This window comes from Bison bison, unplaced genomic scaffold (genome assembly GCF_000754665.1).
Source record: "Bison bison bison isolate TAMUID 2011002044 unplaced genomic scaffold, Bison_UMD1.0 scf7180017864223, whole genome shotgun sequence".
NCBI classification, from domain to species: domain Eukaryota; kingdom Metazoa; phylum Chordata; class Mammalia; order Artiodactyla; family Bovidae; genus Bison; species Bison bison.
In genome coordinates this window covers 3416226-3437020 of record NW_011494795.1, presented here as the reverse complement: position 1 = coordinate 3437020, position 20795 = coordinate 3416226, and the positions used below count along the sequence as shown (strand labels likewise).

Sequence of the window (20795 nt, the reverse complement as noted above, 5' to 3'; positions counted from 1 at the left end):
TATTAGGGTGATGGTGGCCTCATAGAATGAGTTTGGAAGTTTACCTTCCTCTGCAATTTTCTGGAAGAGTTTGAGTAGGATAGGTGTTAGCTCTTCTCTAAATTTTTGGTAGAATTCAGCTGTGAAGCCGTCTGGACCTGGGCTTTTGTTTGCTGGAAGATTTTTGATTACAGTTTCAATTTCCGTGCTTGTGATGGGTCTGTTAAGATTTTCTATTTCTTCCTGGTCCAGTTTTGGAAAGTTGTACTTTTCTAAGAATTTGTCCATTTCTTCCACGTTGTCCATTTTATTGGCATATAATTGCTGATAGTAGTCTCATGATCCTTTGTATTTCTGTGTTGTCTGTTGTGATCTCTCCATTTTCATTTCTAATTTTATTGATTTGATTTTTCTCTCTTTGTTTCTTGATGAGTCTGACTAATGGTTTGTCAATTTTATTTATCCTTTCAAAGAACCAGCTTTTGGCTTTGTTGATTTTTGCTATGGTCTCTTTTGTTTCTTTTGCATTTATTTCTGCTCTAATTTTTAAGATTTCTTTCCTTCTACTAACCCTGGGGTCTTCATTTCTTCCTTTTCTAGTTGCTTTAGGTGTAGAGTTAGGTTATTTATTTGACTTTTTTCTTGTTTCTTGAGGTATGCCTGTATTGCTATGAACTTTCCCCTTAGGACTGCTTTTACAGTGTCCTACAGGTTTTAGGTTGTCTATTTTAGAGGGCTTCTGTGAGAATTAAATCACGTAATGCATATAAAACACTTGGAACAGTTTCCAGCACAGTAGACACTAAGTTAATCCTAGCTGTTGCTATTATTTGTACTGTTATTATATTTATTCATTGAACAAATATTTATACTTTTTTCCTGGCATTGGTCTCAGAATTCTGACATGATTAATACAGGGCAGGGGAATCTGATGAGTGTAAGTCAGGGTTTGTTAGGGCGTGTGGGTGGGAGGAGCTCTGTGAACCTGGAGGATGGGAATTCATCAGCTTGCTGGGAGCTGGGGGGAGTACCCAGGGTGGGGAAGGAGCATGAAAGGTCCCTGAGGCAGAAAGGGCTTCTCCCGAGTGCGTCCCTGAGTCCAGGCGGTAGGAGGCCTGAAGGACAGACTATGAGGCTGTGCCCCAGGGCTTTTGTTAGAAAAATGAGAGGTCGGTAATTCTTTCTGTTTTACCCATGAAGAAACAAAAATCCACATGTCCTGATCAGGATCACACAGAGAATCGGGAGCTAGCACTGGAAGCAAGTCTCCTGTGTGGTTTTTTTTTTTCAAATTAATGAAGCATCATACAAAAATTCCACAAGTCAGAATGACTTTCTGAGTTCTCACAGTGAGAGCCCCTGTGTACCCACATCTTGGTGTGCTCTCCACAGCTGCCCTGCTGCACCCGCCCCCCCCCCACCCCGCAACCGCTCCCCGAGAGGTATCTTACCTCTGCTCACCCCCAGCACCGCAGACCAGGTTTGCCTGGGTTTGAACTTTATGAACTTCTGCATGGGAGCCTTATGCTGTAATCCTTTCCCTGACTGGCTTCTCTCACTACACGTACATCTGTGAGATCCATCCGTGGCGTCCTGTGTTGTGTATGGCAGTAGTGGGTTCCTTACAGTTGCTGCGAGCTGTTCCTCTGTGTGAATACACATGGGTTTTCCGGTGTGATAGCCCCTGAATGTCACCATGAGATGCAGCGTGTGTGTGAGACGAAAGCTGGATTGAGATTCATGTCATTTACATCTATAGGTTAATATTGCTCATCCTACTTTTTTTTTTTTCAGCTAAGTGAAGGTTATATTTTTCTTTTAGAATCAAAGTATATAACCTTGATTGTCATACTTTGAGAGTGTGTTGTTGTTTAATCATCGAGTCATGTCCAAGTGTTTTGCAACCCCATGGAGTGTAGCCCGCCAGGCTCCTCTGTCCCTGGGATTTACCAGACAGGAATGGTGAAGTGGGTTGCTATTTCCTTCTCCAAGGGATCTTTCCGACCCAGGGATGGAACCCGAGTTTCCTGCATTGGCAGGTGGATTCTTTATCACTGAGCCACCAGGGAAGCCCACTTTGAGAGTATAATACCATATTAAAACAAAGGCTTGCATCAGCAGAGATTGTGTGATGTGTGATAAGTAAGTGTTAATCACGAATGGAAATAACTTAGATTAGCTTGCCAGGTGGTTTAAGATGGTCCTGTCATAGAACACCAGCCTTTTGAAATGTTATCCTGGGGGAATGCAGGTTTCTAGGGGGTGAAGGATAATTTGCTACTTAATTGGGCCAAATGGCCACCGTTGCTGCTTTTTAAAGTCAGGTCTCTCTAAAGACAGTGATCGATTAGCTGGATGAACGCCATTTCATGTGTTTTCCACTCAGTTTTTTTTCCTCTCTCTCTTTTTTCTTTAATGTTTCAGATGACGTTGTGCCATACTTTAAAACAGAGCCAGGCCTTCCGCAGATCCACCTGGAAGGGAACCGCCTCGTGCTCACTTGCCTTGCAGAAGGGAGCTGGCCTTTGGAATTCAAGTGGACGCACAACGACAGTGAGCTCACCACCTACACCAGCGAATATAAGTAATTGATTCCTTGAAAATAAGATTATGCTTCACAGTGGTATATTCAGAGTATTTGCCTTATTGGCCATGATAACACGGGGTGGGGGGAATATTGGATTGCATTGGTAATGCATTAAGGATTAAGGGAATCCATTTGAACATGTAATCAGAATGTGATTTACTATTCCAATACAGGTTGTATTTACACTTAGGAAGTCTGTCATTATATTTGTAAGAGTAAGCCCCTTAGTGAAATTACCAGACCAAAAGAAGGTGTAGTTACAGTGGAATGCAAATAACAGCTTCAGCTGATGAAACTTGCCGCCCTGAGGCAACAGTCCTGCCCACCAGTATTGTTCCTGCCTGAAGAGCATCACAGCTTTCTACAGGTCAGAGCTTCTGGAGCTCTGGTTGCCAACAAGACTGCCCTGGCTGACCGTCAGAGCTGGGGTGGGCACAGTGGAACTCCAGGAGGATGGGCATGAACAAAGCATGTACAGTCAGCAAAAGTGAGCATTCACTGGACTGGGGGCGGGGTGAGGGTGTCGGGGGTGCTCAGTACAGGGGACTGAGAGGGGCCGGGGTGAGAGTGTCAGGGGGACCCAGTACAGAGGACTGAGAGAGGTCGGGGTGAGGATATTGGGGGGACCCAGTACAGAGGACTGAGAGGGGATGGGGGCAAGGGTGTCAGGGGGAACCCAGTACAGGGGACTGAGAGGGGCTGGGGAGGGTGTTGGGGGGACCCAGTACAGAGGACTGAGAGGGGTCGGGGTGAGGATATTGGGGGGACCCAGTACAGAGGACTGAGAGGGCATGGGGGTGAGGGTGTCGGGGGGACCCAGTACAGGGACTGAGAGGGGCCGGGGTGAGGGTGTCGGGGGTACTCAGTACAGGGACTGAGGGGGAGCTGGAGCTCAGGTCTGAGGTGTAGCTTCCCCAGGAAGCGTGTGGACCAGCTTCCCAGCCTCGGGACCTCCTGGCAGAGCTTGAGGTCTTCCCGGGTGTGTGTTCCCACCTCCTTTTCGATGCGGGGATGATGCTGGATGCAGTTCTAAGTGGGATGGAGAATTACTGACTGCCAAACATTCCCAGAGGCCCCAAAGTCAGCAGGATTCAGCAGTGCTGTGCTCTTAATTAAAGGAAATAAGAAAGAGAATTGACGATCTAGAGGTGTTTTCAGTAGAGTAATGAGCTTCTCCAGGGGGCATAGCCCACTGTGTATTCTTCACCCCAGAAGTTATAACATGGTGGTCCATGAGCCGCAGTCAGCCCGCCTAGAATGCGGTGTGCATATTTTAAATATCAGTTAAGATATATATTTGTGTGTGTGTATACACCCAGTATTTGTTCCTCAGTTGATTGCCAGCATTTAACACTTATAAGAGTTCACATAAAATTCTGCTTTTTAGGCCCTCTGGAACAATGAGCAGGCCTGGGCTCCTGGGTGCACACAGAAGCAGGTGCTAGGCGATGCTGTGCTGCGTGCCGGCAGGGACACCCATTTCTCAGCACGCTCTGGTCCCCACCCTGTAACACCCCACTTGCTCTGTGCGGTCCTGTTATCCACCTGCCCTGTGTGGACAGAAGAGTCTGTGTCCTCCCCTTTCATCATTTGGTCTGTACTGTGAGAGGACCTGCTGTTTTGAGAGCAATGGACCACAATAGTTAAGAGCATGTTGAAGTCAGACAGACCTAGGTTTGAATCTCAGCTCACCACCAGTTACAAGCTGCCTGTTAGCCCCACTTTCAATAACCTGCAAAATAGGGGTGATCAAGCCTCGTCTGTGGTGTTGTGAGCATTGAAAGACTCTCATGTATGTAAAACAGCATACTTTCTGGCCCACAAGCAACAGTTAATAAATTGTAGGCAACATTATATTTTATTGTAATATGACATAGGGCTTGGTTTATTAGAAGGGGGTATAAGAAAGGAAAAAAAAAGTGAACTTAGGAATGAGAACTGTTATGAGCTTTGATGGCAGATGACTTGGGTTCAAATACTACTATTCAACTTACTATCTTTGGACAAGTTATCTAACCCAGTTTGATCTTTTCCCATCTGTAAAATGGGTATAATAAAACCCACCCTAAAGCGGTCTCATAAAAATTAAGTGATATGATGTTTCAAATGCCCCAGGAAGAAGGAAGTGAGGTTTCAAAAGAATCCATCTTGTTTTTCCTCATGAAAAGAATTAGTGATGTGGGTGATCCATAACAGTGGTCTTAAAACTGGGGGATATGCTATGGATAGTGGCAGAGGAGTGGTCTCTGGATCTTCCGTTTCCTCAGGCATATTAGTTGAGCTGCCTGAGAACGCATCTCTGTGATGGTACCTGCCGTTCTCATTTTGTACCTGCTTTGCATTATCTCTTCCACTTCACAGAAAAGCACACACCTTTCCCAGTTTGAGTCTTCTGTGAAACCACATCTTCAGCGCACAAGACTAGCACAGTTTAAAACATTGGGCTTGGAACTTCCCTGGTGGTCCAGAGATTAAGACTCCGAGCTCCCAGTGCAGGGAGCCTCTGGTTAGATGCCTGGTCAGGGAACTAGATTGCATGTGCTGCACCTAAGATTCTGCATGCTGCAACGAAGATCGCAGATTCCACATGCCGCCACCAAGACCTGGCTCAACCAAGTAAATAATTATTAAAAAGTAAAACAAAATACCGGGCTCGAAGAAGCCTCTTTTAAACATCCCCTGGAGCTTCTTGCCTTCTCTCTATATGTACTTCTTTCAAGGGAAGAGTATGACACTAAAAATGGGGTCTTTTGCCCAGTCTTGGGATTTTCCTAATTCGGATGTCTGTAGGTGGTCAGCAAGAGCAGTACCATTTTCTTGTGAACACCCTTCCCTTTTCCATTCTCCAACCATCATCAAAGTATATATTGCGCCTCAAGGAATGTTTATGAGAACAAAGCAGGGAGACATCTGTAAGAAACACCACAGGCCAGGCGTCTTGTTATATCCGGGCTGTAAACTTAGCATCAAGCTCCGTGGCTTACACATTAACACAAAATAGAATTACAGTTTTCAGGATTTGTCAGAAAGAAAACATCTGCTGAGAAATACTCTTCTCTGAAGTACACTTATCTCCATTTCACCTACCCAGAAAGGAGAAGATCTTGGCAAGGCCTCAGTGGCAGATCGCAATGAGGGCGAGTGTGTGTGTGTGTGTGTGTGTGTGTGTGTGTAAAGTTTTGTTTATTTTCTTCAAATCAGTGTTCCCTCTTGATGTAGAAAGACCACGCACGATAGGAAAGTTAATGCTTTATATTTTCTCATTCATTTGGAAGACACTTGCATTAACTTTTGCAAAAAGATATCATTTGATATTCCAAATCCATATTCATTTTTATTACCTCAGTGTGTTTTGCTTGCTGGTATGCATCAGCCTCTTTGCTACTTGTTTGTTTCTCTGTGTTCTCATTAGATTTAAATTAACTGTATGCAGATATGTGATCAATAACTTTTCTTTTTGTAGTTAACTTCTATCCAGTTCTGTTCATTCTATTAAATAACTTCCCACTCACCAAAATGTAAAGTAATTGGGGGAGAAAAAACCACTTTCACTCAAGAGGCATACCTTCTTTCTACAATTTTACTGTTCAATGATGATTTTTCAAAATTTGTAATACATATATGTTGTTTTGATTAGCTGTATAGTAACAATAATTACAATCAACATGTAATCCACATGAAATTTTTTTAAGTGCTCAGAATATTTTGGTCAAAGGATATTCTTTTAAAATTATCATTTATATATTGTATATTTTTATTTCAGAGAAGTATGTTGGATAATAAATGATGAGTATCTTTCAGGTATGGACACATGTCACATTAGAATAAAATTCTGTGGGGTGAGTAGATTTAATACTCAAGTTCAAAGAGTAAAAAGAAACCATATGAGAGTTCTGTTTGTTCATTTTTAAGAAATAAATATTGTGGATATCAAAATAATTATATTATTTAAATTCCATTGGATACTTTTCAAACTGTGTGACAGTTTTATTTTAAAATGCCAAAACATACACCGTGCCGTTATTACATGTGCAACTATTTAAACTTCTCTGTGAGAGAACATCTTTTGTGTCAACTTAAAAATATGCGAGGAGACTAAGCTTTTTGCATGGCTCTTTGCACTAGCAAATTTACCTGCTAGCCTGACACACCCTGGATAATCCCCAGGAAGACAAAGCGCTGTTGCTTGTACTGAAGCAGGATTCACTTTATATTTATATATGGTTCATTATATATGCACCATTGAAATAAAGTAGATGCTTCACTACCGTTTCACCAGAAACTCGTTAAGAAGAAATGGGTTATTCTGAAGCAAAAATGGTTTAGGTTAGACGTGATGAATTATTTTCTTTGCACTGAGGGCTTCAGACACTGAGATGGGTTATCAAGGATCCATTGTATTTTGTCATCATTTTTTTCAAGATATAAAACCTGTCTAAAAGTCCTAGACTATTTTTTCAAATGACTCTTTTATCTGCTTCCTTCCAATAAGCACATTCAGCTGTCATATGTTAGCCTTCACGAGGCTGATGTAAGTCTCAAATTGAAAAACATGGATGTGCTATGAAACGGGAGCTGTATTCCTACCTAGCATTGAGGCCCTCTTTCTCCTCCACTCTACCCTTTGGTGTAGACAATGAAAATCCTAACCCTAAGAAAAGCAAATAGTATAAATTCAGCTTGTCCATCTTTGGCTAAAAATAGCACATTCTTTGCTGCTTGTGTTACAAACTGCAGGATGAATTTCAGTGAGTTTCAAATGTTACGTTAATCATACTGATGCTTGTCTCTATGTTTAAGCACAGGTGTGGCTACACTGGGAAAATGAGAGTAGTTCAGTGATTAAACAAAGTTGCATAAGTGTCATAGGCAAATTTGTATTTTTTTTTCTCCCAGAAAATATTTACCGTAAATTATTTTTTCTGCTTTGGAATAAAAAATATTTTGTAATTATATTCAAAATATATGTGTGTGTGTGTTGTATGTGTGTGTGTGTGTGTATATATATATATATGCTCAAAATTTCTAGTGCTAGGCACTCCAGCACGAGGAATAATTGGATACTTTGCTGAGAATCTTATAGTCTCCTTTCGTGATCTATCTTCTATTACAGTATAAACAGTAGAAATTTGATGGATATTTATTTTTCATTTCAGTGAAGAATAGGAATAGTTAAGGGGAAAGTTACTTTTTCTTATTTCCTATAAAGGGACAAAAATTCTACAATATCAATAAAATTTAATAAATACCTGGGAATAACCTTTATAGGAAATGAGTAGAGTATGAAGAAAAATAGAAAACCTCACCGAGAGATATAAGGGTGAATTCTAGATAGGAAATCTAAACAACCATAAAGCTGGACAGAGTACACGGAATAATTGTTTTCAAGATACTGGGCCTCAGGCAACCGAAGGTGTGATACCTGAGAGATGGAAAACCAGCACGGTGAGCCCTCTGATTGCCCGACTCGCCGCCCTGAGAGAACTTCCAGGCTGTGGCACAGAGAGGGAGAACACACGTGAAGCCGGGAGGCACCAACCCCTGAGGTGAGGGGGCCGAGAGTTGAGAGAGATCAAGGCAGAGGACTGGAGGGCGGAGAGCCACGCAGAGAGAGAGAGAACTCTGGAGATCTGCAGAGGTTTTTTTTCTGAGTAGTAGATTATTCGCCAGCACATTCGTGTAAGGAGACTGCCCAAGTCCAAGAAACCAAGTACCCAAGAAGTGGAGGCAGTCGTTCCCAGGCTCACACAGGGCTGGGTTGAGTGCCTTTTCTCAGCAGCCAAACTGAAAATCCTCAAAATTCACGGCATTATTGGATAAGGTAACAGAAGGCTCTTGGGTCTATAGTGGGGAGTTACTAACCCTGGACCAACTACAGCCCTGGTCCTGCCTTCTACTGTTAAGTCACTTCAGTCGTGTCCGAGTCTGTGCGACCCCATAGACAGCAGCCCACCAGGCTCCCCCGTCCCTGGAGTTCTCCAGGCAAGAATACTGGAGTGGGTTGCCATTTCCTTCTCCAATGCATGAAAGTGAAAAGTGAAAGTGAAGTCGCTCAGTCATGCCCAACCCTCAGCGACCCCATGGACTGCAGCCTTCCAGGCTCCTCCATCCATGGGATTTTCCAGGCAAGAGTACTGGAGTGGGGTGCCATTGCCTTCTCCGCTGGTTCTGCCTGAGGAATCTTAAAAGACCAGAAAGGATCAAACTGTTTCTAAGTATCTTTGCAGTAGTGGTGCACAAAGCTCAGGAATATTTATAGGAATACAAAAATAGCACCAAATACAATACCATCACAAAACAGGGTAAAATTCACAATGTCTGGAATCCAGTCAGAGATTATTAGGGATGTAAAGAGGCAGGAAAGCATGATCCAAAATGAGAAAAATCAATCAACCAAAACCAAACCAGAGGTGACACAGATGTCAGAATTCGTAGAGAGTGGTATTGAGACACGATAACTGTATTCCATGTGATCAAAGTTAAGTAGAGACGTGAAAGATATTAAAAGGCAGAAGATATTTCTAAGGATGAAGCCCATAACATCTGAGATGGAAAGCACAATGGGTGAGACTCTCAGCAGATTAGACATTGCAGAAGAATATATTAGTAAACTTAAAAACATAGCGATATAATGGGCTTCCCGGGTAGCTCAGCTGATAAAGAATCCACCTGCGATGCAGGAGACCCAGGTGTGACTCCTGGGTCGGGAAGTTCACCTGGAGAAGGGGTAGACTACCCACTCCAAAATATTTGTAAACTTAAAAATAGAGCAATGCAACTACTCAAGACGAAAGGCAGGGACTTCCCTGGCAGTCCAGTGGCTAAGATTCTGTGTTTCTGATGCATGGGATGCAGGTTTGCTCACTGATCAGGGAACTAAGATCTATGTGCTGTGTAGCTCGGTCAAAAACAAATAAATAAAAATGAAAGAAAAAATAAATGAACACAATGAAAAGACCATTAGTGAATTACAGGACAACTTCACATGGCCTAATATATGTATGAGTTGAATCCCAAGACAGGGGTGGTAAAGTATTTGAATAAATAATATTGAGAAATGTTTGCATTTGATGAAAACTACAAACTCATCAATGCAAGAAACTGAGCAGATCCTAATAATGGAGTTACTAGCCAGTATAATAAGAAAAAGAAAAAGCATCTAGATTGTAAGAGGATATGTAAAAATGTCTTATTGAAGGTTATATGATTGTAGAAAATGTGATATTGTCTTTAAAAAACTGCTAAAATTCACATGTGTTTAGCAGTGTGATAGGATACTAGATGTGGAGAAGGCAATGGCACCCACCTACTCTTGCCTGGAGAATCCCATGGGCGGAGGAGCCTGGTAGGCTGCAGTCCATGGGGTGGCGAAGAGTCGGACACGACTGAGCGACTTCACTTTCACTTTTCACTTTCATGCATTGGAGAAGGAAATGGCAACCCACTCCAGTGTTCTTGCCTGGAGAATCCCAGAGACGGGGGAGCTTGGTGGCTACCATCTATGGGGTCGCACAGAGTCAGACACGACTGAAGCGACCTTAGAAGCAGCAGAAGCAGCAGGATACTAGATGAGCACATGAAAGTGAAAGTCACTCAGTTGTGTCCGACTCTTTGCAACCCCATGGAATACACAGTCTATGGAATTCTCCAGGCCAGAATACTGGAGTGGGTGGCTTTTCCCTTCTCCAGGGGATCTTCCCAACCCAGGGATCGAACCCAGGTCTCCTGCATTGCAGGCAGATTCTTTACCAGCAGAGCAACCAGGGAAGCCCAAGAATACTGGAGTGGGTACACTGTCCCTTCTCCAGTGGATCTTCCTGATCCAGGAATCGAACCGGGGTCTCCTGCATTGCAGGTGGATTCTTTACCAACTGAGCTATCAGAGAAGTTATAGATGACCATACAAGTCACTTATATTTTTGTATACTAGAAAAGAATAATCTGCCATTTATTAAGATTTATGATTTTTATAAAATATATAAAATTTATTTTGTAAAATAAAAACAAAAATATTTTTTAAAATATCTTCAAAAATCTTAGAGATGAATATGACAAGGTGTTTGCAAGATTTTTATACTAAAAACTATAAAGCATTGCTTAAGTTTCCTAAAAGAAGACCCAAATAAAAGGACAGATATGCCATGTCCACGTGTCTAAAAACTTAGTATTGCTGCCATGTCAGACTCTCCCAGATTGATTGATTGCTTGGCCGTACCCTTTAGGCTTAACACCCCGAGACAGCACTTCATCACTAAGTCATGAGTTAGACTCCTCTACCTGTTTTTTATTTTCAGTTCAGTTCAGTCTCTCAGTCATGTCTGACTCTGTGACCCCATGGACTGCAGCACGCCAGGCTTCCCTGTCCATCACCAACTCCCAGAGTTTACTCAAACTCATGCCCATTGAGTCAGTGCTGCCATCCAACCATCTCATCCTCTGTCATCCCCTTCTCCTCCTGCCTTCAGGCTTTCCCAGCATCAGGGTCTTTCAAATAAATCAGTTCTTCTCATCAGGTGGCCAAAATATTGGAGTTTCAGCTTCAAAATCAGTCCTTCCAATGAATATTCAGGACTGATTTCCTTTAGGGTTGACTGATTGGATCTCCATGCAGTCCAAGGCACTCTCAAGAATCTTCTCCAACACCACAGTTCAAAAGCATCAGTTCCTCAGTGCTCAGCTTTCTTTATAGTCCAACTCTCACATCCATACATGACTACTGGAAAAACCATAGCTTTGAATAGACGGACCTTTGTTGGCAAAGTAATGTCTCTGTTTTTTTTTTTAATTAAATTTTTTTTGAAGGATAATTGCTTTACAGAATTTTGTTGTTTTCTGTCAGACCTCAACATTAGTCAGCCATAGGTATACACACATCCCCTCCCTTTTGAACCTCCCTCCCGTCTCTCTCCCCATCCCCCCCGTCTAGGTTGACACAGAGCCCCAGTTTGAGTTTTCTGAGCTACACGGAAAATTCCTGTTGGCTATCTATTTTAATGTGGTAATGTAAATTTCCAAGTTACCCTTTCCATACATCTCCCCTCCCCTCCCCTCTCCCCAGTCCATGAGGCTATTCTGTTTCTCCACCGCTGCCCTGTGAATAAGCTCTCAGTGCCATTCGTCTAGATTCTGTATACATGTATTAGAATATGATATTTATCTTTCTCCTTCTGACTCACTTCACTCTGTATAATAGGTTCTATGTTGTCTCTGCTTTTCAATATGCTGTCTAGGTTGGTCATTGCTTTTCTTCCAAGGAGCAAGCATCTTTTAAATTCATGGTTGCCGTCACCATCTGCAGTGATTTTGGAGCCCAAGAAAATAAAGCCTATCACTGTTTCCATTGTTTCCCCATCTATTTGCCATGAAGTGATGGGACCAGATGCCATGATCTTAGTTTTCTGAATGTTGAGTTTTAAGCCAACTTTTTCACTCTCTTCTTTCACTTGCATCAAGAGGCTCTTTAGTTCTTCTTTGATTTCTGCCATAAGGGTGGTGTCATCTGCATATCTGAGGTTATTGATATTTCTCCCGGCAATCTTGATTCCAGCTTGTGCTTCATCCAGCCTGGCATTTCTCATGATGTACTCTGCATAGAAGTTAAATAAGCAGGGTGACAATATACAGCTTTGACATACTCCTTTTCCTATTTGGAGCCAGTCTGTTGTTCCATGTCCAGTTCTAACTGGTTGCTTCTTGACCCGCATACAGATTTCTCAGGAGGCAGGTCAGGTAGTCTGTTATTACCATCTCTTTAAGAATTTTCCACAGGTTTTTGTGATCCACACAGGCAAAGGCTTCAGCATAGTCAATAAAGCAGAAATAGATGTTTTTCTGGAACTCTCTAGCTTTTTCCATGATCCAGCAGATGTTGGCAATTTGATCTCTGGTTCCTCTGCCTTTTCGAAAACCAGCTTGAACATCTGGAAGTTCACGGTTCACGTATTGTTGAAGCCTGGCTTGGGGAATTTTGAGCATTACTTTACTAGCATGTGAGATGAGTGCAATTGTGCAGTAGTTTGAGCATTCTTTAGCATTGCCTTTCTTTGGGATTGGAACGAAAACTGACTTTTTCCAGTCTTGTGGCCACTGTTGAGTTTTCCAAATTAGCTGGCATATTGAGTGCAGCACTTTCACAGCATCATCTTTTAGGATTTGAAATAGCTCAGCTGGAATTCCATCACTTCCACTAGCTTTGTTCGTAGTGATGCTTCCTAAGGCCCACTTGACTTTGCATTCCAGGATGTCTGGCTCTAGGTGAGTGATCACACCATCGTGGTTATCTGGGTTGTGAAGATCTTTTTTGTATAATTCTACTATGTATTCTTGCCACCTCTTCTTAATATCTTCTGCTTCTGTTAGGTATATACCATTTCTGTCCTTTATTGTGCCTATCTTTGCATGAAATGTTCCCTTGGTATTTATAATTTTCTTGAAGAAATCTCTAGTCTTTCCCATTCTATTATTTTCCTCTATTTGTTTGCATTGATCACTGAGGAAGGCTCTCTTATCTCTCCTTGCTATTCTTTGGAACTCTGCATTCAAATGGGTATATCTTTCCTATTCTCTTTTGCCTTTCACTTCTCTTCTTTTCTCAACTATTTATAAGGCTTCCTCAGACAACCATTTTGCCTTTTTGCATTTCTTTTTCTTGGAGATGGTCTTGATCACTGCCTGTTGTACAGTGTCACGAACCTCTGTCTGTAGTTCTTCAGGCACTCTATTTGATCTAATCCCTTGAATCTATTTGTCACTTCCACTGTATAATCATAAGGTATTTGATTTAGGTCATACCTGAATAAGACACTTATTCCTTGGAAAGAGAGTTATGACCAACCTACATAGCATATTCAAAAGCAGAGACATTACTTTGCCAACAAAGGTTCGTCTAGTCAAAGCTATGGTTTTTCCTGTCGTCATGTATGGATGTGAGAGTTGGACTGTGAAGATGGCTGAGCGCCAAAGAATTGATGCTTTTCAACTGTGGTGTTGGAGAAGACTCTTGAGAGTCCCTTGGACTGCAAGGAGATCCAACCAGTCCATTCTAAAGGAGATTAGCCCTGGGATTTCTTTGGAAGGAATGATGCTAAAGCTGAAACTCCAGCACTTTGGCCACCTCATGCGAAGAGTTGACTCATTGGGAAAGACTCTGATGCTGGGAGGGATTGAGGGCAAGAGGAAAAGGGGATGACAGAGGATGAGATGCCTGAATGGCATCACTGACTTGATGGACATGAGTCTGAGTGAACTCCGGGAGTTGGTGATGGACAGGGAGGCCTGGCGTGCTGCAATTCATGGGGTCGCAAAGAGTCAGACACGACTGAGCAACTGATCTGATCTGATCCGATCTTATCTGAATGGGCTAGTGGTTTTCCCTACTTTCTTCAATATAAGTCTGAATTTGTCATTAAGGAGTTCATGATCTGAGCCACAGTCAGCTCCTGGTCTTGTTTTTGCTGACTGTATAGAGGACTACGGAAACAGACTCTTCAAAGGCAGAAACAAAACATTGTATTGCACCAGGACACAGGAGAAAGGAGCAATAACCCCACAACAGACTGACCCTGACTTGCCCGTGAGTGTCCAGGAGTCTCTGGTGGAGCTGTGGGTCAGCAGTGGCCTGCTGCAGGGTCAGGGCACTGAGTGCAGCGGTGCGTGCATGGGACCTTTTGAAGGCAGTCTCCATTATCTTTCTTACCTCCACCATAGTTTGGCCTCAGGTCAAACAACAGGGAGGGAACACAGCCCCACCCATCAATAGAAAATTGGATTAAAGATTTACTGAGCATGGCCTCCCATCAGAACAAGACCCAGTTTCCCTCTCAGTCAGTCTCTCCTATCAGGAAACTTCCATAGGCCTCTTGTCCTTATCCATCAAAGGACCAACAGAATGAAAACCACAATCACAGAAAACTAACCAAACTGATCACATGGACCACAGCCTTGTCTAACTCAATGAAACTATGAGCCATGCTGTGTAGGGCCACCTAAGATAGACGGGTCATGGTGTAGAGTTCTGACAAAATGTGGTCCACTGGAGAAGGGAATGGCAAACCACTTTAGTATTCTTGCCTTGAGAACCCCAAAAACAGTATGAAAAGGCAAAAAGATAGGACACTGAAAGATGAACTCCCCAGGTTGGTAGGTGCCCAATAGGCTACTGGAGGTCAGTGGAGAAATAACTCCAGAAGAATGGAGAGAGAGCCAAAGCAAAAAACAACACCCAGTTATGGATGTGACAGGTGATGGAAGTAAAGTCTGATGCTGTAAAGAGCAATACTGCATAGGAACCTGGATGGTTAGGTCCATGAATCAAGGCAAATTGGAAGTGGTCAAACAGGAGATGGTTAAGAGTGAACATCAGCATTTTAGGAATCAGCGAACTAAGTTTGACTGGAATGGGTGAATTTAACTCAGATGACCGTTGTATCTACTACTGTGGGCAGGAATCCCTTAGAAGAAATGGAGTGGCCATCATAGTCAACAAGAGAGTCCAAAATGCAGTACTTGGATGCAATCTCAAAAACAACAAAATGATCTCTGTTCGTTTCCAAGGCAAACCATTCAATATCACAGTCATCCAAGTTTATGCCCCGAGCAGTAATGCTGAAGAAGCTGAAGTTGACGGTTCTATGAAGACCTACAAGACCTTCTAGAACTAACAGCCAAACACGATGTCCTTTTCATTATAGAGGACTGGAATGCAAAAGTAGAAAGTCAAGAGCTACCTGGAGAAACAGGCAAATTTGGCCTTGGAGTGCAAATCGAAGCAGGGCAAAGGCTAACAGAGTCTTTTGTTTTGTTTTTAATCTGCTGGGTCCCCTACTCATCGTCCGTTTTCTTAAGTGAAACGTAACCAGTTGGTTTTGTCACCAACCAGCCAAACTGAGGGTCACCCCCCCCTCCCCCGCGCATTTTCCCACAGAGGGCCGAGTCCCCAGGTTGTTCAGCTTACCAACCTTGTTTCTGGTCATTCCTCCTGGTTCACTGTCCTCTGTGAGCTGCCCAGCTCACAACCACCACAGTGGGTTGTGGTTTGGTCAGATGAACGAACTAGTCTTGCCCACTTTGACTAAAGTAAGCAGAATCCCTTATAATCCCAAACTCTTAACGCTTGGGGTGGCTTTCTTATTTCCTGGAGCCCAAGATGTGAATGGCTGGGCACTAGGTGTAAAGCTTTCAGCCTAATTTTGGCCTTTCTTCTATATTACAAAGCTATATTTAAAGCCCTGGAATTAGTAAATGAAATTCTCATTCCTAAGGCATCAGGTCCTTTTGTCAATTTGTTTATAAGGAAGGGGAAGATAAACTCTGGCAGGGAAAAGTGGGCAGACTCTTCTCATCTCATTCCTAGTCAGAGCATCCCGTGCTGAGTCCCAGGCTTCCGTGGTGTGAGCCTGTGCTGCCTTGTTTGACCTTGACCTCTAATATTAGTTGTGCGTCACAAGGCTTATGTTCCTCCTACCCAGTTGTGTATTGTTTATATGTATTTCTGATTTTAATTGACTATCTTTTCAACTCCGTGTGGTCATAGCAGATATGATTCTTTCCAGAGAATTTCTGAAGCAAAATTATCATTGAACTTTTAAAAGTTCTTATTGGAGATGATTTGGATTTAGACAATTAATCCCATTTGCCTCGTTTATCTAATCATCATTGTCAAATCTAAGAACTTTAACCAGAATGACCAAACAAGTGTGTACATAATTGTCGACAAATGCTTCCAACAAGACAAGTGAAAGCTTTTTAATTTGTTTCTAATTCACTTATGCTAATATTGTAACACTTAATAGCCTAGGTTCTCTTTCCATTGTGTTTGGTGTGGATCAATTTGACTGTGTAGGAACTGACATTTCTCCTCATATTTTAGCCCTTCATATAACAGTCTTAGATTTTTTAATGTCTCTGGAGAACCTGGCAAAATAAAGAATTAAGTAAACAGATGGAATAAAGGATATTTAGCTCTAAAAAAACCCGAGGTCTTTCACAAAGATTTCTGAGGCTCTGTTCTTCCTCATTTGAGAGGTGTTTTCTCCTAATCACATATCTGACAATATTTTCAGACATGTGTCTGTATTTCCCAAAATGTGAATTTCTGTTTTTCTGTCCCTTGTTTGGTGACTGAAGCTAGGAATGGATGAAGAATGAGTGATCCCAAAACAATGTTCCCATTAGAGAAAATCACAAAAACCACAATCCCAGAAGAAGATATTTTGAAACTTTTCAGTGTTGACTCTTGAAATCTTGAACTGGTTTTTATACGTGAATACACAGTTCACATGTAGTTACTGGTCTGTGGATACTCAGCATCCACTTGTTCTCTGGAGCGCTTGCAGTCCCCAGATTTATGTTCTCAAACAGTACAACAGACACACAGGTGCTTCCTAGCCCAATCCCAGAAGGGACTGTCTGTTGCCCCTTTCAACTTAATACAAGTTTTTAAGTAAATAAAATTCAGATTAGAGAACTTTTGAGGATATAATGGTCCCGTTGACTAACTTCCATTTTTATTATACTGTTTACTTTAACTTCATACCGATTAACTCTTGAAAGGAATTCAAAACGTAACCCTTAACGTCTAGGACATACTAGTGAGCTGGACAATGCTTCAAAATTCCATCTCTTTCTTAACAAGTTTCAGTCTGGATTTTTCATTTCACTATTTACTTGAGGAAAAAATCAACTATAGACTCATTCTACTTTTGACTGTTGCTATGTTTTAAAGTTTCAAATAAGAAATTTTAAAAAATGAAATTGAAAATACAATTATTTGTCATCTTGTTTCCAAAAATAGAATTGAGTTAGTCCCAAGAAGGATATAAACAGCTTAGTTTTGTTTTTTGTTTTTGTTTTTTTTCTTAACACTTTAAAGAATGAAGGACTTCCCTGGTGGTCCAGTGGCTAAGACTTTGCACTCCCAGTGCAGGGGGCCCAGGTTCAAAGCCTGGTCAGAGAACTAGACCCCACGTGGTGCAACTGGAAGTTCTCATGCCTCAACTAAGGATCCCACTGATGCAATGAAGACCCAAAGCAACCAAATAAATAAAAATAAATATTTAAAAAAATAACGCTAGACTTTGGGCCCAAATAGGAAAGTTTATTATAGAACTTGGTTCTTTATTTTCATGGAAAATAGATATTTCCATACCAGTGTAAAAAAACTAAAGTTGTGGGGAATAGTCTTGTCTGTGGTGGCATAAAATGAATGCAGGCCCCCCAAAAAGAAAAATAAAAACATATCTAATTTAAATGGGTATGAAAAATCGTTCTTGTGGATTGAGTTACATCCCTTGCCATTAGAGGGAGAAGTATGGCTTTTCTTTTCTACAAGGAGGATGTAATTTTGTTATTCTGAACTTGATAGGTTTCTGTAGACCTGTGTGCTTAGAGCATCTAACTCTTGTTGGGAATAACTGTTCAGCAGTAACTGTGCTGAAACAGACAGTATTTTGTCAGATACTTTCTAAGATTTGAGTGGCTCTTGTTAGGGATACTCCTCATTATATGTTAATTAGTCTCAGTTTCTTGGGCACTATTTACCACTTAATGATTCTTAGTGGTTAACCAGGAAGCCATGATTTTTTAAAAAGAGATTATTCAGTGAGGCATTATTGAGGTTTTTCTGTGACCATTATGAGTACCTAGTAACTTAAGACGTTTTTTCAACCAAAATTATGTCAGCTACATTCCGGGGAGTTCCAGGACAAGCCAATCAAACCCTCTCTGAAATAAAGGAAGTTTTTACCTGGTCATTGGGTTGCTCTCACAGTCTCAGGGCTGGCTTGACATTAGGCAAGAACAGAGGGAAGTGGGCCCACCAGAGCCAAATCACCCCCATTGCCAGCCCCATCGGGTCCTGCTGCTGCTGGTACTGCCGGACCCTGGTTCCACCTGATTGGCACTGGACACCTGCCCCGTTCCCCTGACCTAGGGCTCCTTGGTGCCCTGCCGCTGTGCTATTGGACAGATGCTCTCTTAGCCCTGCTCCTGTGTCACCAGTCCCAGATCTAAATGTCCAGACTGTGTGTGTTCAGGGACCATGCACTATCTCATTCCTGTGCCCTGTTAATGGAAGGGTCTGCCTCTACCAGGACTCAGAGCAGAGAATTCTCCAAACACAAGGACACGGTGCAGACCCTGGGCACGCAGTGTCAGTCACCCTTTCCAGGGAGGGCTGGTCGAGCAACTGTTAGGACGGAACTGGGCCTAGAACTGCTGCTTAGAGGAAGTCTAGGCTGTCGCTGTTGCCCATTTCAAGTGGCAGTTCAGAGCTGAGGTACTCTACGTACCAGAAAGAACATTTAAACCTTGGGTTTGTTGTGATTTTGTGTTCGATTTTCTTTAATTTGCTCCTCCTGATAATGAACTGGGCCTGGAAAAGGTTCTGTTGGTCTGGTAGGTTCTGCCGTGAAACAGTGAATACAAATGTTCCCTGCTGTGCTTTTTTGAAATGGGAGCAAGCATTTTCTATATTTTAGTGGCATATGGTGCTAAGATTTTATCACGCTTTCTTACAAAGAGTCAGGGAACTTTCTTTGCTTAAAAGTGTATGTTTGTAAACAATAGGCTTGCGCTGAATATTCCCATCTGTTGGGTGAACGTAATTTGTGTAGGGATTCCTGTATTAGGTGGAATACTTTGCAACTTTTTTGTATATTTCTTTTCCCTGGTGAGACATTAGACTAAGAGACAGTACAAAGCAGCATATGCCTAATATTCAGTTTTGTGTCTGCTTCTCCCTGTTTGAAAGCAGTGCTGTTTTTGCATATTAGTACATAGGATTACGATAGAAATTAGTAAGAATATAAAAGCTATTCAGGGTATTCCAAAAATACAAAATATTAATAACAATCGTATAAATGTGGTTAAGTTGCAATCATGAAACTGTTCTTGTATTTTTTCAAATATGTACTCCAGTAACTTCTGTTATTTCTTTTCCAAAAACTTTTCTTGATTTTGTTTTAACCTAATCTCAAAACTCCTCCTTATTATAATCACAGTATATAATAATCAAAGGTGCTCATTCTTCTAGTCTTGATTTGTAATTTAAATAAAAGGCATTGACTCTTTGTGTTCAGTTTGGTATTGTTCTGATTGTCTTCACTAATTAATTTTCTGTTTGAGAAGAACCATTCTTCAGTATAGAATAAAATTTTGAAGACTAAGGCTCAGCAGTATTTTTTCATAAAATATTTTATTAATCTTGCCATAAGATCTCATGATGGTTATCCGGGGGCAAACACACTTTGATTAATATTTGCTTAATACTGAATTACCTGTATTTTCCAAATGTTTTATTCACTTAAAAATTATGCCTATCAGTTCCTTTTTCTGGGTGACTAATTGGACATACTTGAGTAAAAAGATGAGCAATTAGTTGAATATAAGTGATTTCAAGGTATGTGTAGGAACTGAGCAAATAAAGCACATGTTACTTGGTGCCTTTTACCTGATAATTATTATTTTTTTTTACATTTCTCTGATTATACTTTGTAAGAGGAAGTATTTTTAAGTTGACGATACCTATTACTAGATAACTAGGTATCTATTAGCAGAGCATTTGTTAGAAAAGGATACCATCATGGTGTCTTCTCTTTTTGGGAAAGTAGGCGCCTATTTGACTGGGTTCAGGCTCTCTTTTTCCTTCTTAGGATAGCACCCTTCCATGTGTAATAAGTATCCAGAACTCAAGTCTTGATTCTTGGTGAACATAGCTTAGAAACCTATTAAATGTGCTCTCCTAGGTAGCATGAGAGGTTCGAGCTCCGGAGCTGCTCACCTCAAGTGGTCCCCCCTTGTCTCCTGCTTGTTTATGGAATTAAAAACATCTTGGCTGTGGCGGATTCATTTTGATATTTGGCAAAACTAATACAATTATGTAAAGTTTAAAAATAAAATAAAATTAGAAAAAAAATAAATTAAAAAAAATAAATAAATAAAAATAAAAACATCTTGGGTTACAGGGAGCTCAAAGCCAGTGCTCCGAGGGATGGGGGCAGGGGAGGGGAGGGGAGGAGGGAGGCTCAAAAAGCAGGGGACATGCTTACAGGGAGCTCAAAGTCAGTGCTCAGAGACCACCTAGAAGGGCGGGATGGGAGGGCAGGGGAGGGGAGGACGGAGGGAGGCCCAAAAGGGAGGGGACGTGTGTATACCCATGGCTGACTCATGTTGATGTATGGCAGAAACCAACACAGTATTGTAAAGCAATTATCCTCCTAGCAAAAAAAAAAAA

At 41.7% G+C, this 20795-nt stretch overlaps 1 protein-coding gene across 1 annotated transcript in view; it reads left to right on the top strand.

Moving 5' to 3' along the window:
• SDK1 (sidekick cell adhesion molecule 1) overlaps positions 1 to 20795 on the top strand; it is a 478174-nt gene that overhangs the window by 23419 nt on the left and 433960 nt on the right. Inside the window, exon 2 of the mRNA XM_010845804.1 lies at positions 2404 to 2563. Coding sequence (XP_010844106.1) covers positions 2404 to 2563 — 160 coding nt within the window. The remainder of the gene's footprint in view (positions 1 to 2403; positions 2564 to 20795) is intronic.